A 14,677-nucleotide genomic window follows, 5' to 3' on the forward strand; every position below is an offset into this window, starting at 1 on the left:
TAGCCAGAGCAGTCAGGCAAGAGAAAGAAATAAAAGGCATCCAAATAGGAAACAGGAAACTAAGTCAAATTATCTCTCTTTGCTGACAATATGGAAAACCCTGAAGATTCTGCTAAAAGGCTCCTAAGCTGATAGATAACTTCAGTAAAGTTTCAGGATACGAAATAATTGTAAAAAAGTCAGTAGCATTTTCATACTGCTAAGCTGGGCACCAAATCAAGGGTGCAATCTCATTCACAAAAGCCATTAAAATAATACCTAGGAATACAACTAACCAGGGAGGTGAAACATCTGTACAAAGAGAATTACAAAACACTGCTCAGAGAAATCAGAGATGACACAAACAAATAGGAATAATCAATATTGTTAAAATGGCCATACTGCCCAAGGTGGTTTACAGATGCAGTGCTATTTCTATCAAGCTACCAATGTTATTTTTCACAGAATTAGAAAAAAACTATCCCAAAATTCATATGGAACCAAAAAACCCGAACAGTCAGAGCAATCCTAAGCAAAAAGAACAAAGCCAGAAACATCACACTACCCGACTTCAAACTATACAAAGCAACAGTAACCAAAACAGCGTGAGACTGGTACAAAAGCAGACGTAGACCAATGGAACAGGTTAGAGAACCCAGAAGTAAAGCTGTACACCTATAACCATCTGATCTTCAATAAAGCTGACAATTACAAACAGTGGGGAAAGGAGTCCGTATTCAATAAACTGTGCTAGGATAACTGGCTGGCTATATGCAGAACACTGAAAGTGGACCACTTCCTTTCACCAGATACAAAAATCAACTCAAGGTGGATTAAAGACTTAAATGTAAAACCTAAAATTATAAAAACAAACCTAGAAGGAAACCTAGAAAATACCATTCTGGACGTAGGCCTTGGCAAAGATTTCATAATGTAGTTTCCAAAGGCATTTGCAACAAAAACAAAAATAGATAAGTGGGACCTAATTAAACTAAAGAGTTTCTACACAGCAAAAGGAAGTATTAAAAGAATAAACAGCCTACAGAATGGGAGAAAATATTTGAAAATGATGCATCCAAAGAAGGTCAAATATCCGGAATCTATAAAGAACTTAACCAGCATAAAACAACCATATTAAAAAAAATGGGTAAAGGACATAAACAGATACTTCTCAAAAGAAGACATACATGCAGCCAACAAACATGAAAAAATGCTCACCATCATGAATCATTACAGAAATGCAAATCAAAACCACAATGAGATACCATCTTATGAAAGTCAGAATGGCTATTACTAAAAAGTCAGAAAGTAATAGATGTTGGCAAGGTTGTGGAGAAAAGCGAACACTTACACACTGCCTATGGGAATGTAAATTAGTTCAGCCACTGTGGAAAGCGGTTTGGAGGTTTCTCAGAACTTAAAACAGAACTACCATCTGACCCAGCAATCCCAATTCTAGGTATACACCCAAAGGAATATAAATTGTTCTACCAAAAAGACACATGCATTCAAATGTTCATTACAATACTGTTCACAATAGCAAATACAGGGAATCAACCTAGATGCTCATCAGTGGTGGACTGGACAAAGAAAATGTGGTACATACACACCAGAGAATGCTACACAGCCGTAAAAAGAATGCAGTCATGCCCTTTGCAGCAACATGGATGGAGCTGGAGGTTATTATCCTAGGCAAATTAACAGAGGAACAGAAAACCAAATACTATATGTTCTCACTTGTTAGTGGGAGCTAAACACTGAGTACACACGGACACAAAAAGGGGAACAATAGACATCGGGGCCTACTTTCTGAAGGTAGAGGGTGGGAGGAAGGGTGAGGGTTAAAAAATTACCTATTGGGCACTGTGCTGCCTACCTGGGTAATGAAATAATTTGTATACCAAACCCCAGTAACATGCAGTTTACACATATAACAAACCTGCTCATATATCCCTTAAACCTAAATGAGATTAAAAAAAAAAAAAAGTCAAAACCTTGTTTTGTGCAAAAATTACTTAAAATATTGTATGAAATTACCTTCATGTTTTGTGTATAATGTATATATGAAACATAAGTGACTTCCGTATTTACACTTGGTATCTTACTAGGTATCTGCAGATATTCCAAAATCCAAACAAAACCCAAATTCTGACACACTTCTCCTAAACATTTCAGTTAAGGGATATTCAACCTGTACCAATTTTCCTTCCTACTAGAAATGTGTGAAATTATGAGGATGTCTTCTCACCCCTTCCCCTTCTGTAAGGCACCTTTGCCAGCTCAACAAATGATCGGTCTTAATTCATTAAATAGGCAAAAAAAAAAAAAAAAAAAAAAGATGCCTTTGTAATTCAGTAATTACTAGATTAGTAGTAATACGATCAGCCCAAATTTTAAGGAATTAAGAGACATTGTGGAAACAAATCACTGTCTTGTGTATTTCAGCAGTAGGAGGTGAGGTTGACCTCATTTTTATTTGAGCCTCATTGCCATTTCCAGACGTTATTCCTCACTGTCATTTATTGTCTTCATTTTGGCTTTCTGTTTATTGCACTCTCCTCTTACACCTGCTTTTGCTTAGTCTTCTGGTGACCTTCAGGGTGCTGCTGCATCATATTCTTAGAGACATTTCCTCTCCTCCCCATCCCCTCATGTTGCACTAGGCAACATGGATCTTCTCTTTTTTAACACGCTCTGTCCTCACTTCACTGCAAACAGTGCTCCATAGACCCTTTAATCAGCTGGAAATTCTTCACCTCTGAATCCCCAAGTCTGAACTTCTCCCTGCAAACCATCGTTTCATGTTTTTATGGCTCTCCCACTGACACCAAATTTCTTTGTCATCCTAGTGTTACTTCCAAGCACTCCATTCACTTCCCATTTCCTTTTTCGGCTCCTTCTGTGTATCTCTTGCTTTCCTGCCCAGCCTGTGATCTGTGATGCGCCATTTAACTGTGATGTGATAGACACCACTTACCTGTTTATCTTTTTGAACTTCTACATACTTCTCTGGGAAGTTGCTGGCCTTGGGCAACCCAAAACATCTATTTTCTCTGCTTCAGTTCTCCAGCTGTTACGTGATCATGGACAAAATCACATGCCAGCCGAGCTGTGTGTCCTTGGAATCTGGGATTGTGTGGTTTCCCCTTTACTATTTGGAATTCATGGAAACTAACAGTCTTAAAGTAAAAATTCACAGAAAATGAGGCTAAATACATTTGAGTTTATGGAGGCTGAGACAGTTAATGCTTTGTCCCAGGGACTTCCACCTGGGTTCCTTTCTCACCATATGTGAGCCTTCACTCCCCTAAGATGATTTAATCTTAAGAACCATCCTCAGTACTTCCCTTTTAGACATCTTGCTACTTCTGAGGCCAAGGCCAGAAGAATCAAATCCTTCTGTGATGTTTTAATATCATATCTGAGATGTGATATTTTGGGCTCCTGACCCCTGCCTGAAATGACTTTTGGCCTTCTCTGTCCAGGCTTAGCAGCAGAGCCATATTTCTCCAACCAAGATGGAGAGGTTTTCAGTTATACAGCTTGGAGTACAGTCTTTATTACAGAAATAAACAGATGAGAGGCCATTCTGTTTAGGCAAAGATGAAATGCGTTATGATGAAAGTTGTAGCTTTTGCTAGGAAGACTAATTCCAGAACTGATTTGCTAGGAGAGAGAACATTGTAAATGTTCCCCCTGCCTTGGTGAGGATTGGCCTCATTAGTGAATAGGGCTGAGGCAGTCCTAGGTAACTGTATTAGCTTCCTGCTACCTGGATATAAAGCTCAGACCCCTCGGTATTACATCCAGGGCCCTCCATGAACTAGTGCAATCTACCTTTCAAGCTTGATCTCACATCAGTTTTACATTGTGGCCAGCCATACTGATCTTGCTATCCCCTGATAGTCCATATGCTTTCTTTTCTCTAAGTTGTGTGTATGTCTTACAAAAGTAAGACGTGATACTTAGAAAAGTTTGCAACAATATAGGAAAGTAGAAAAGAGAAAAATCCTTTGATTGGCTACTGAGATGAAACTCCTAGAAACATTTCATTGTGTGTGTTTTTTCTCTCCCTTGCAGATGGCATTATTTTTGTTGTTTTTCCATAGTCTTTCATCCTCCTTTTTAAAACTAAACATTACATAAGCATTTATTTTTTATTTCCATAGGTTTTGGGGGAACAGGTGGTGTTTGGTTTCACGAATAATAAGTTCTTTAGTGGTGATTTCTGAAATGTTGGTACACCCATCACCCGAGCAGTATACACTGTATCCAATGTGAGGATGGATTGAGCCCAGGAGGCAGAGGTTGCAGTGAGCTGAGATTGTGCTGCTGCACTCCAGCCTGGGTGACAGAGTGAGACCCTATTTAAAAAAAAGTACTAGCAGCAGTAAGATGTAAAGGAGAAAGAATTTAGCACTGAGAAGGGCACAGCATCATTTTTCTGGTATTCTTGACAAATGTGCACAATCTAAATTTAGTCATGAGGGAATATCAGACAAACTTAAGCTGGAGGACATTCTAGAAAATAACTTCCCAGTACCCTTCAAAAATCTCAAGAAAGACAAAAGAAGCCTGAGGAGCCATTACAGAGGAAAGGAAACAAAGGACAGGCGGCAGGTGCTAAATGCATTGTGTGATCCTGGACCAGCAAAGGACATTAGGACAACTGACAAAATTTGTATAAGGTCTGTAAATTAGATAATAATTGTATGTCAGTGTTAATTTCCTGATCTTGATGATTATGCTGGGGTTAAGACTGACATTATCATTTGGGGAATATTATTGAAGGGTATATGGGAATTCTTTACACTACCTTTGCCAACCTGAAATTATTTCAAGATAAAAAGGTTAACAGCTTTATAATTAAAGCAACAACATTAACTTAATGTTGTTTACCTAACTGACACCTTAGGCATCTACAGTGGCTCACCAACAATGTCCACACATTTTTGCTGGGCTAGTTACTTAATTAGCATCAGTAAGCTTCTGGTTTTCAAACAGATTTCATGTACATTTTTTTATTTGATTCTGAAACAAACAAATGTAATTTGTGGGAAATTTCCTCCATCTTAAAGAAACAGGGTTGGTTATGTTAAGTGATTTGTCCAAAAAAAACCAGTACTAATAAGGTAGTAGGTAGATGGGACCACAAAGATTTTCTGGGTTTGGACTCTCAGAAGTTAAAAAGGCCACTTTTATTTCTCAAGGAAGTAATTTAAACATTTACACAGAATAAATTATTTTTAACCAAAAGTTATTTACAAGATAATGAAAATGTACACAAATTTTAAGATATAGCACACTATTGGCTGTGAAAGTAGGTAATGGAACAAAAGTTTTAAAGTTCTATGAAAATTGAAAAATTTTCCCATCCTGCCATGGCTTCTGTGAATGTGTGTGTGCATATGTGCGTATATGCAATGTGTATTCTCTTTCAGCCACAATGCCAGATTCCAAATTTGAATGCCTTTGTAACTATGAGCCTAAACCAAGTGGCTACTTGGCTTCCCTCGGTTATGACTTCCAAACAGCTGCTCATTTCCCGTAATTTATTTTCCTCCTTGAGGAATTGATACTAAATAGTAGACCTTTGAAATATTGTAAGATGGATTATCATCACCAGGGAGACAGACGTAGAGTGGAGTAAGATTTAATGCTAATCTCATTTTAAGTAAAATCACAAACTTTCTTTGTAAAAAGGCAATCACAATATCTTAACCTAAATTCTGTATTATTTTGTTGAGTGTTAAAGAACATACATTACATTCACCACTGAGAAGTCACTCAATTTGGCGAGGAAAGACAATATCAAAACATTAAATCATATACCTCCACAATGAGTTATATAAAAGCAGGGCTGAACTTCAATTCCTAACACATGGTCTCATCTTCTGCAGATGTATATGTGGAGGCAGAAAGTCAAGCAAACTGGAAAGTTAAAAATGAAATTTTTACTCCTTAAATTATGAGTCACCTACTAACAAAAATAAGCATCTGCATCATGGAGATTATTTCCAAAGAACAGATCCTTTCAGCTAAAACTAACTAGTCTCACTAACCCATATTTTCCTTTTGCTTACAGAAAGCCCTCTGTTTTGAATATACTTCTACTGACATAGTCAGAGTCGATGGAACATAGCTAATTATAAGGCAGTCCTCCCCACCCATTAAAGAACATAAAGACCTTTAACGCTTCAGATTTTTATTTTGTCAAGAGAAGACTCTTCTGCCTGTCTGGAGATAATTCACATTTTTTATTTAAAGGTTAATAAGGAAGTAGGATAGAAACATGTGAAGATCATGCTTCCCAGAATGGGAGGCAAAAAAAAAAATCTTCATTTTATTTCTGTCTCTGAACTTATGTGAGGGAAAGAATGTGCTTGCAGAGTGTGTGTTGGAAGTAGGGGGAGTGGTTGGGGGTCTGGTATTATATATTCCAGGGTATGCTGTAGTTTAACGGGAGTGAATTTTTCCTTTTGATTTGTCATTTGATGAAACAAATTCCCTGCACTTTTCTGTGGAGACAGATGGTAATCTGTCATTCAAAATCCATTAGAATGAAGTCTAGAAGCTGAAGCCGTGTTTGATCTCATGTGGTATGTGGTGATCCTGAACTGGTCCCATTTAGAGAATCCAGGCCTAGAAGTAAGTCTTGGGATGTTGTAGACTGGAAACTTAATTCCCAAGTGCGCCATGGTCACTGGTAAAATTATTCTCCCCACTTCTTTATCGTGAGATCTATTATACCTGTGAAGATGGTAAAAATAATGTGTGTTGTTTAAAGAAGAAAGATACGACATTGATCTGTGAAAGAGGTAGAACATGAATTCCTTAGAAGTCCCTGTGTGTCCTTCATGGTCACACCCCCCTTTCTTTTCCCGAAGAGAACTACTGTTCTGACTTTTGTCTTAACTAGCCCCTTGCTTTCTGTATAGGGAGAGATCTCTATACACAAACAAACAAAAAACCTCTGAAAAAACCCAGATATTCCTAAAATTGATTAGTTTTACTTTTTTTTTTTTTTTTTTAGTTGTTTTTGAACTTTATATAAATTTTTAAAAACATGCAATGTGTTTTTGACTGTGACTTTTTTCCCCTCAGCATTATGGTTTTTCATTGTTGTTGTTATCGTTGTTGTTTGTTTTAGGAGACAGGGTCTCACTCTGTCACCCAGGCTGGAGTGCAGCACGCTCACTGTAACCCTCAACTCCTGAACTCAGGCAATCCTCCCACCTCAGCCTCCTGAGTAGCTAGGACTATATGTGCGCACCACCATGCTTGGCTAGTTTTAAAATTTTTTCGTAGAGACAGCATCTCGCTGTGTTGCCCAGACTGGTCTCAAACTTCTGGCCTTACGTGGTCCTCTTACCTTGGCCTTCCAAGTCTTCATGCTGGAATTACAGGCATGAACCACTGTACCTGGCTAGCGTTATGTTATTTGATTCATTCATGTTAAGTATAGCTGGGCTTCATTCATTTTTGCTGCAGTTAGTATTCCATTCAGTAACTAAGCAATGTACCCATTTTGCTGATGAAAACTTAAAGTTTCCAGTTTTCTCAAGTTTGTGTGGTTGTTGTTCAATTACAAGCAATGTTGCTAATGCATTTCTTACACCTGTCAGCTAATACACAGTAAGAGTTTTTCCATATGCCTAGGAGGGCAGTGCCAAGTCATATATTATATATGTGTTCACCTTTATTATATATGGTTTCCAAAATGGCTGTAGCAACTTACATTCCTGCCAGCAGAGCATGAGCCTTTCCATTGCTCCACATCCTCACCAACACTTGATAGCATCAAATTTTTCGATTGTAGCCATCATATATTAGTATATCACTACAGTTTCCTTAGGATTTTCCTGGTTGCCAATGAGATTGAGTATCTTTTCATCCATGTGTTGACAACCGGAATTTCTTTTATGAATGCCTATTCAAGTATTTTATCCAGTTTTCTATTGAGTCATTGGTCTTTTTCTTATGATTCAAAGCCATTCTTTATATAATCTGAATACTAACCCTTTGCTGTTTATATGTCTAACAAATATCTTTTCCCAGTTTGTGGCTTGTGGTTTCATTCTCTTTGTAGTGTCTTTTGATCAATGTAAACTTAAAGATTGTCACATTTAACAGTCTTTTCCTTTATTGTTTTTACATTTTATGTCTTGGGAATTTCTTTCTATGAAATAAAAATACTCTCCCTCCTTTAGAGTTGTCTTAGTCTATTGCTGCTGTTGTAACAAAACACCTTAGGCTGGGAAATTTATAAACAACAAGTTGTTATTTCTGACAATTCTAGAGGCTGGGAAGTCCAAGATCAAGGCACGGGCAAGTTCACTGTCTGGTGAAGGCTGCTCCTTCTGCTTCTACAATGGTATCTTCTTGCTGCATCCTCACTTGGCAGAAGAGGCAAAGGAATGGAAGGGACAAACTTGTCCTCTCAGCCCTTTTATGGTGGCACTAATCCCATCTCTGAGGGTGGAGTGTGCATGACCTAATCACCTCCTAGTGGCCCCACCTTTTAATATTGTTGAACTGGGAATTAAGTTTCCACATGAATTTTGGAGGAACACAAACACTCAAACCATAGCAAAAGTTTCTCTATTCTATTTTTGTTTTTTACATTTAGGTCTCAAATTCAACTGAATTTGTTTTTGTATTTGGTGTAACACAGGGAGTCCAGTTTCATCTTTTCCATAAAGAAAACTAATTGATCCCAGACCATTTATTAAAAAGTGATTTTTTTCTCCCACGTTGATCTGCAATACCACCTTTGATATTTAGCAGATGTCCATATTACATGTCTGGGCTCTTTGTTCTCTTCCATTCATCTATCTATCCTCATGCCAGTACTACACTGTCTTAATTACTGTGTCTTTACAAGTCTTGATATCTGATAGGGCCAGTGTTCCCACCTTTTCCTTGGTTATTCAGGACCCATTGTTCTTCTGTATACAGTTCGCATAGTTGTATATTCCACTGGAGAGCTTCCACCAAAAAATTAAGTATTTTGAGAGGAATTGCACATCTATTTTAGGATAATTTACATCTTTAGTATATTGAAGCCTCCAATTCAGAAGCCTGGCATATCTTTCTATTTGTTTGGATCTTTCAAAATATTTTAAATAAAGTTTTAGTTTTTTCCATAAAGACCTTATACATTTATTAGATTTATTCTTTAGATACTCTGTATTTTTGAGATTATTATAAATTCTATCTTTTAAATATCATTTTCTTACCATTTGTTACTTTGGATAGAAAGGCAATTGATTTTTACCTATTGATTTATATACAGCCAACTTGCTATATCCTCTAACTTTAATGATTTATATGTTGATTATTTTGGATTTTCTATGTAGTCAATCATATCATTTCTCAATAAGAGCAAAACAATTTTATTTCTTGATTTTATATTTCATTTTTCTTTTTCTTGCCTTACCGTACTGTGAGCTCTTCTAATATAGAATCAAATAAGGGTGTTCTTGTTTCTGATCCTAAAAAGAACACTTTCAATATTTCTTCATTAGTATTTCTACATTTACTGAGATGATTGTATAGTTTTTCATTTATTTGTTATTGTAGTAAATTATATTCATAAGTTACTAATATGAAGGTACTCCTGCATCCCTAGGATGAAACTATCTTAGTCATGATGGATGGTTATTTTTATACATTTCTGAATTTTGTTTGATAGTGTTTTATTAAGATTTTTGTATTTTTGTTTATGAATGAGATTGGCCTGTAATTTTCCTTTTGTACTGTCATTGTCAGGTTTTCATATCAAAATTATGTAAGCCTTGACAAAGAAAAGTTGAGGGTCAAGGTAGTCCCTCTTTTTTCATATAGTGGAATAGTTTGTGTAAGGAAGGGTATAGGAATATTCAGGTTTTTATTTCTCTTTGTTTCAATTTAGGTAAGTTAAAATTCTATAGAAAATGCTCCATCTAAAGTTTTAAATATTTAGCATGATTTTTAATGATATTTTATTATCTTTTAAATTTCTTGTGCATGTAAATTGTGACCCCACATTTATTATTTTTTTGTACATTTTTTTCTTTGGAAAATCTTGCCATAAAGTTGTTAGAGTCTCCAATCATTTGGAAGAAACTTTGTTTAGCTTTTTTGATCTACACTCTTACATGTTGATATTCTATTTCATTATTTCTGGTCTTATTTTTATGATTTTCTTTCTTCTAGTTCTTTGGATTTATTTTACTGATCTTTTTCTGATTTCTTAAATTATTTACTTATTAAATTTCAGTTTTTCTTTTTTTAAACATTGTTAAAATTTCACTCTAAGTAATGCTTATGCATCTCTACACATTTTTGTGTGTGACATTTTATTAATATTTAATTGTAAATATTTTGTCATTTTACATTTGAATTTCCTCTTGTCCCATAAATTATTTGTGGGATTCTTGATTTACAAAGATATAGGGATTTTCTGGTTATCTTTTTCTTACTGACTTCCAACACAATTACACTGAAGTCAGAAAATGTTTTATGTATGATATCAATTTGTCAAAATCTTTGAGACTGATTTTTGGTTCAGTGTATTGTCAGTCTTTATAAATGCTCCATAGTTGGCCAAAAACAATGAACACTGGTGTTTCAAGCTGCTAGGCATAGTGCTCCATATCTGTGTGTTATATGAAGCGTGCCGATTGTGCCAGATAAATCTTCTCTATTATTATTTTTACTACTTGATCTATCAGTTACTGTCAAAGATGTGTTAAAAATATTCCACTATTATTGTAGACTTATTACATTCTCCTTGTAAATATTGTTACATATTTTCAATCTGTGTTATTGGGTACAAATTACCTTAAACTTTTTATATGCATATTAATGTGAGAAATATAGTTAATTACAGAGGCTCAAATTTAGACTATAGGTTATTTTGGTTCAGTGATTCTGATTTTTATATTTTGTAAAACATTTAATAAACCTCACTTTAGACAAAAAAGATTTTTTAAAATCACACTTAGCAATTCAGAGTTAAAAATATTGGTGTCTCTTGACCTTGTTAACCCATTTCTGGGATATTGTCCAAAATAACCAGAAGTAGATAAAAAGCTTTATGTACCAAAATACATATTTGTACTGGCAAATAAAATAAAATTAAATGTCGGTTCTAACAATAAGAGAGTGGTTAAATAACTGGACACAGCTACATGATAATGTATTATACATCCATTAGAGTCATTTATAAAGAATTTATAATAAAACTGGAAAGTTATTATGTCACAATGATGCATAAATCTGACTACAGTCAATCCCCCTTACACATGGGGAATATGTTCTGAGACTCCCCAGTGGATGCCTGAAACTGCAGATAATACCAACCTCTACATATATGAATTTTTCCTATACATACATACCTATGATAAAAGTTTAATGTATAAATTTAGCATAATAAGAGATTAACTACAATAATTAATAATAGAACAATTATAACAATGTGCCAGAATCATTACTCTTGTGCTTTGGGGCCACTATTAAGCAAAATAAGGGTTCTTTGAACACCAGCACTGTGGTACTGCAACAGTGGATCTAATAACCTAGCCAGCTACTAAGCAACTCGCGGGCAGGTGACATATACAGCATGGATATGCTAGGCAGAGGGATGACTGTGGTGTGAGATTTCATCATGCTACTCAGAACCATGTGCAATTAATAACTTATGAATGATTTATTTCTGGAATTTTCCACTTAATATTTTCAGACCAAAGTTGTGCATAACTGAAACCACAGAAAGCAAACTGCAGATAAGAGGGGACTACTGTGTACTGTATGATTTCGATTACCTTAATGATAACTATAGAAAAAAATTCTAGGAAGAAGTATCTCAAAAGCATTGTAACATTAATTGGTGTAACATTAATTGGTGTAACATTGGGGGAAAAATGGTTTTTCCCCCTTCCTTTCTATTTGTCTGTGTTTTCTGCATTTTCTACCATATTCAAATTTCTTTTACAATATAGGAAGAAAGCCTTAAAGGCATGAACTAAGAAATGCTTATTTAATTAATACTTGAGTGTACACAATTAGTCTTTCATTCTATGTTATGTTGGTTTTGGCTGATATATATATATATAATGTGTGTATATATATATATAATGTGTATATATAGATATAATGTGTGTGTGTCTGTGTGTGTATATTATATATATATACACATTTTTTTTTGAGAGGGAGTCTTGCTCTGTTGCCCAGGCTGGAGTATAGTAGCATGATCTCAGCTCACTGCAACCTCTACCTCCCAGGTTCAAGGGATTCTCCTGCCTCAGCCACCCGAGTAACTGGGATTACAGATGCCCACATTGCGCCTGGCTTATTTTTGTACGTTAATAGAGATGGGATTTCGCTGTGTTGGCCAGACTGGTCTTTATCTCCTGACCTCAGGTGATCCACCCGCCTCAGCCTCACAAAGTGCTGGGATTACAGGCATGAGCCACTGCGCCTGGCCTTAGCTGGTATTTTTTAAATATCAAGATAGAAAAGTCATTTAAAATGTGTGATATGGATATGTACAAAGTAAAAGTTAATGTTTAAAATAAATGTCTTGTTGTACTCTGCTGCCCGTAGGTAAAGTGTTGAGAGAGGAGAACCAGTGCATTGCTCCTGTAGTTTCCAGCCGCGTGAGTCCAAGGACAGGACCAACAGCTATGGGGTCCTTCAGTTCACACATGACAGAGTTGCCACGAAAACGCAAAGCAAGTGATTCAGACCCGTCCCAGTAAGTGAATTTGTTCCTCTAACCCAGTGAGAGCTTTGACTCTAGGGAGAAGAGGAAAATATTCCTTTTAAAATCTTTAATTATTTCCAAGTTCATGGTAACATTTGGAGACAGGAGAGTACTTATCCACCCAACTGCTACCTTTGTCGATGACCGACTTGGAACTTTTCCATCCAGCTCTGAAGAAAGGTATCTAGGAGGGTCAGCTGGAGTCTGAAAGAGACATAGGAACATGAGTTTTATTTGGTTAATGTTTATGGTCATGGCAAGATACTTGCCTTCCTTACTGAAATCCTTATAAACATGAGGAGAACACCTTGGATGTTTGACTTAAAATAATAATGACTAATTCTCACCTTACTCGTCATGTATAGAATAACCAACCCTTGGTTATCTGTGGTCAGTTTAATCATATAAAACTCGTGCTTTCCGTATTTATTAAGTCAAATTGATAATAAAGTCAATGTTAAGAATACCCACTGTCTCCTTATTTATTTTTGTTACCCCTGCAGCTTCAGTCCTAAATATTCTTTAATGACTTCCCCAAAGCTGGAGTTTATATGGTGAAAACATCAGGGCAAGCCAGGTACAGTGGCACACGCCTGCAGTACTAGCTACGCGGGAGGCTGAGGTAGGTTCATTTGAGCCCAGATGTTTGAGACCAGCAAGACCCCATCTCTGAATAAATAGGTATAAAATTTAGAAAACATTAAGGAAAAATAAAGATAGCCATCTAGAGCAACTCATCATAGGCTGGTACTTTACATAAATGTGAGAGTTGATGACAGTTCTCCATCATGAATGAAGGGAAAAATCCTGAGTTGGGAGTTGGAGGTCAAGATAAGGACATAATAAAACATCCTGGCTCTTTTTTGTTGTTGTTGTTGGAGGATGGTATTCAGCTCTTTATTTACAAAGTGGGCACGTACTGGCTCTTTTTAACTCAGTTCTTCCCAATACACTTTATAATTTAGCTTCAGTTCCCAAGACAGTAGAGTAAATACTAAAGCACTTCCCACGCCACATATAAAGGATTGGAAGGTTTTCTACTGTTTTTGGTTGTCTCTGTTCCCTTAGTCTCTTCCATTAACATGGATGCTTCTGAAAACTATAGTTGATGAAGTGACAGTCTTTTTAGACTATCTAGCTGTTTTCCATCCTAAATTATCAGTCAATAGCCCCCACTTAACTTGAGCTAAAAGTGACTGTTAGTTCTTTTTATTTGCTTCCTTATTCTTCAGAATCATAAGCACCGCTGTTCTTGGTGTCTAAATATGGTTTCGGCAATTGAAGTGCGAACAGTGAACGTGGAGGTAGCCCAGCTTCGTGCCACAGGGCAGGGCACAGATGAGACCCTGCAGTGGTTTGGGGGTGAAATGGAAAGTGGGGTCAGTGCAAAAATATAAGAAACATGCAAAGTACTGACAGTACCGACATTTTTTTGTCAGCAAGCAACACTGAAGATTATTTAGGCAACTACTCACATTTTAGAAAAGGAAGAAGCTAGAACTCAGAAATGTCAAGCAGTTTGCCCAGCATCACACAGCTTGTTAGAATGCCTGATTCCAGATGTGGTATTTTCTCCACTTCACCCAGCTTCCTGTCACTGGGTCGCTGGACAGAGTGGGCTGCTTTCTCCACTTGAGGACAGGCTTGCTGTCCGTTCCCAGAACATCTGGGTAGGGGGTGACCCAAGGCCTCCTTCCTTCCAGGTCAGGAATCATGACAGAAAAAGTGGTGGAAAAGCTTTCTCAGAATCCCCTTACCTATCTTCTTTCAACAAGGATAGAAATATCAGCCTCCCGTGGCAGCAGGTAAGTCCTGGACCGTTTTTGACATACTCCCTCCCCTACTTGAAGAGGGCATAGAGTGGCAGTGAAAACATAATACACGTACCACTGATTTGCTCATCATCTATCCCAGAGCTTCTCCTTTCTGCCCCAATGCTTCCTTTATCCT

The 14,677-nt window shown here is 36.6% G+C and overlaps 1 protein-coding gene across 2 annotated transcripts in view; it reads left to right on the top strand.

Annotated features, from left to right (window-relative positions):
• Nucleotides 1-14,677, top strand: part of ARNTL2 (aryl hydrocarbon receptor nuclear translocator like 2) — a 71,170-nt gene that overhangs the window by 16,581 nt on the left and 39,912 nt on the right. The window contains exons 2-3 of one of the 2 annotated variants that reach the window (XM_023209022.1): nucleotides 12,568-12,718; nucleotides 14,431-14,532. In XM_023209022.1, the coding sequence (XP_023064790.1) occupies nucleotides 12,568-12,718; nucleotides 14,431-14,532 (253 nt within the window). The remainder of the gene's footprint in view (nucleotides 1-12,567; nucleotides 12,719-14,430; nucleotides 14,533-14,677) is intronic. The other variant, XM_023209023.1, reaches the window with a different exon arrangement.

The sequence above is a fragment of the Piliocolobus tephrosceles genome, chromosome 10, assembly GCF_002776525.5.
Source record: "Piliocolobus tephrosceles isolate RC106 chromosome 10, ASM277652v3, whole genome shotgun sequence".
NCBI classification, from domain to species: Eukaryota; Metazoa; Chordata; class Mammalia; order Primates; family Cercopithecidae; genus Piliocolobus; species Piliocolobus tephrosceles.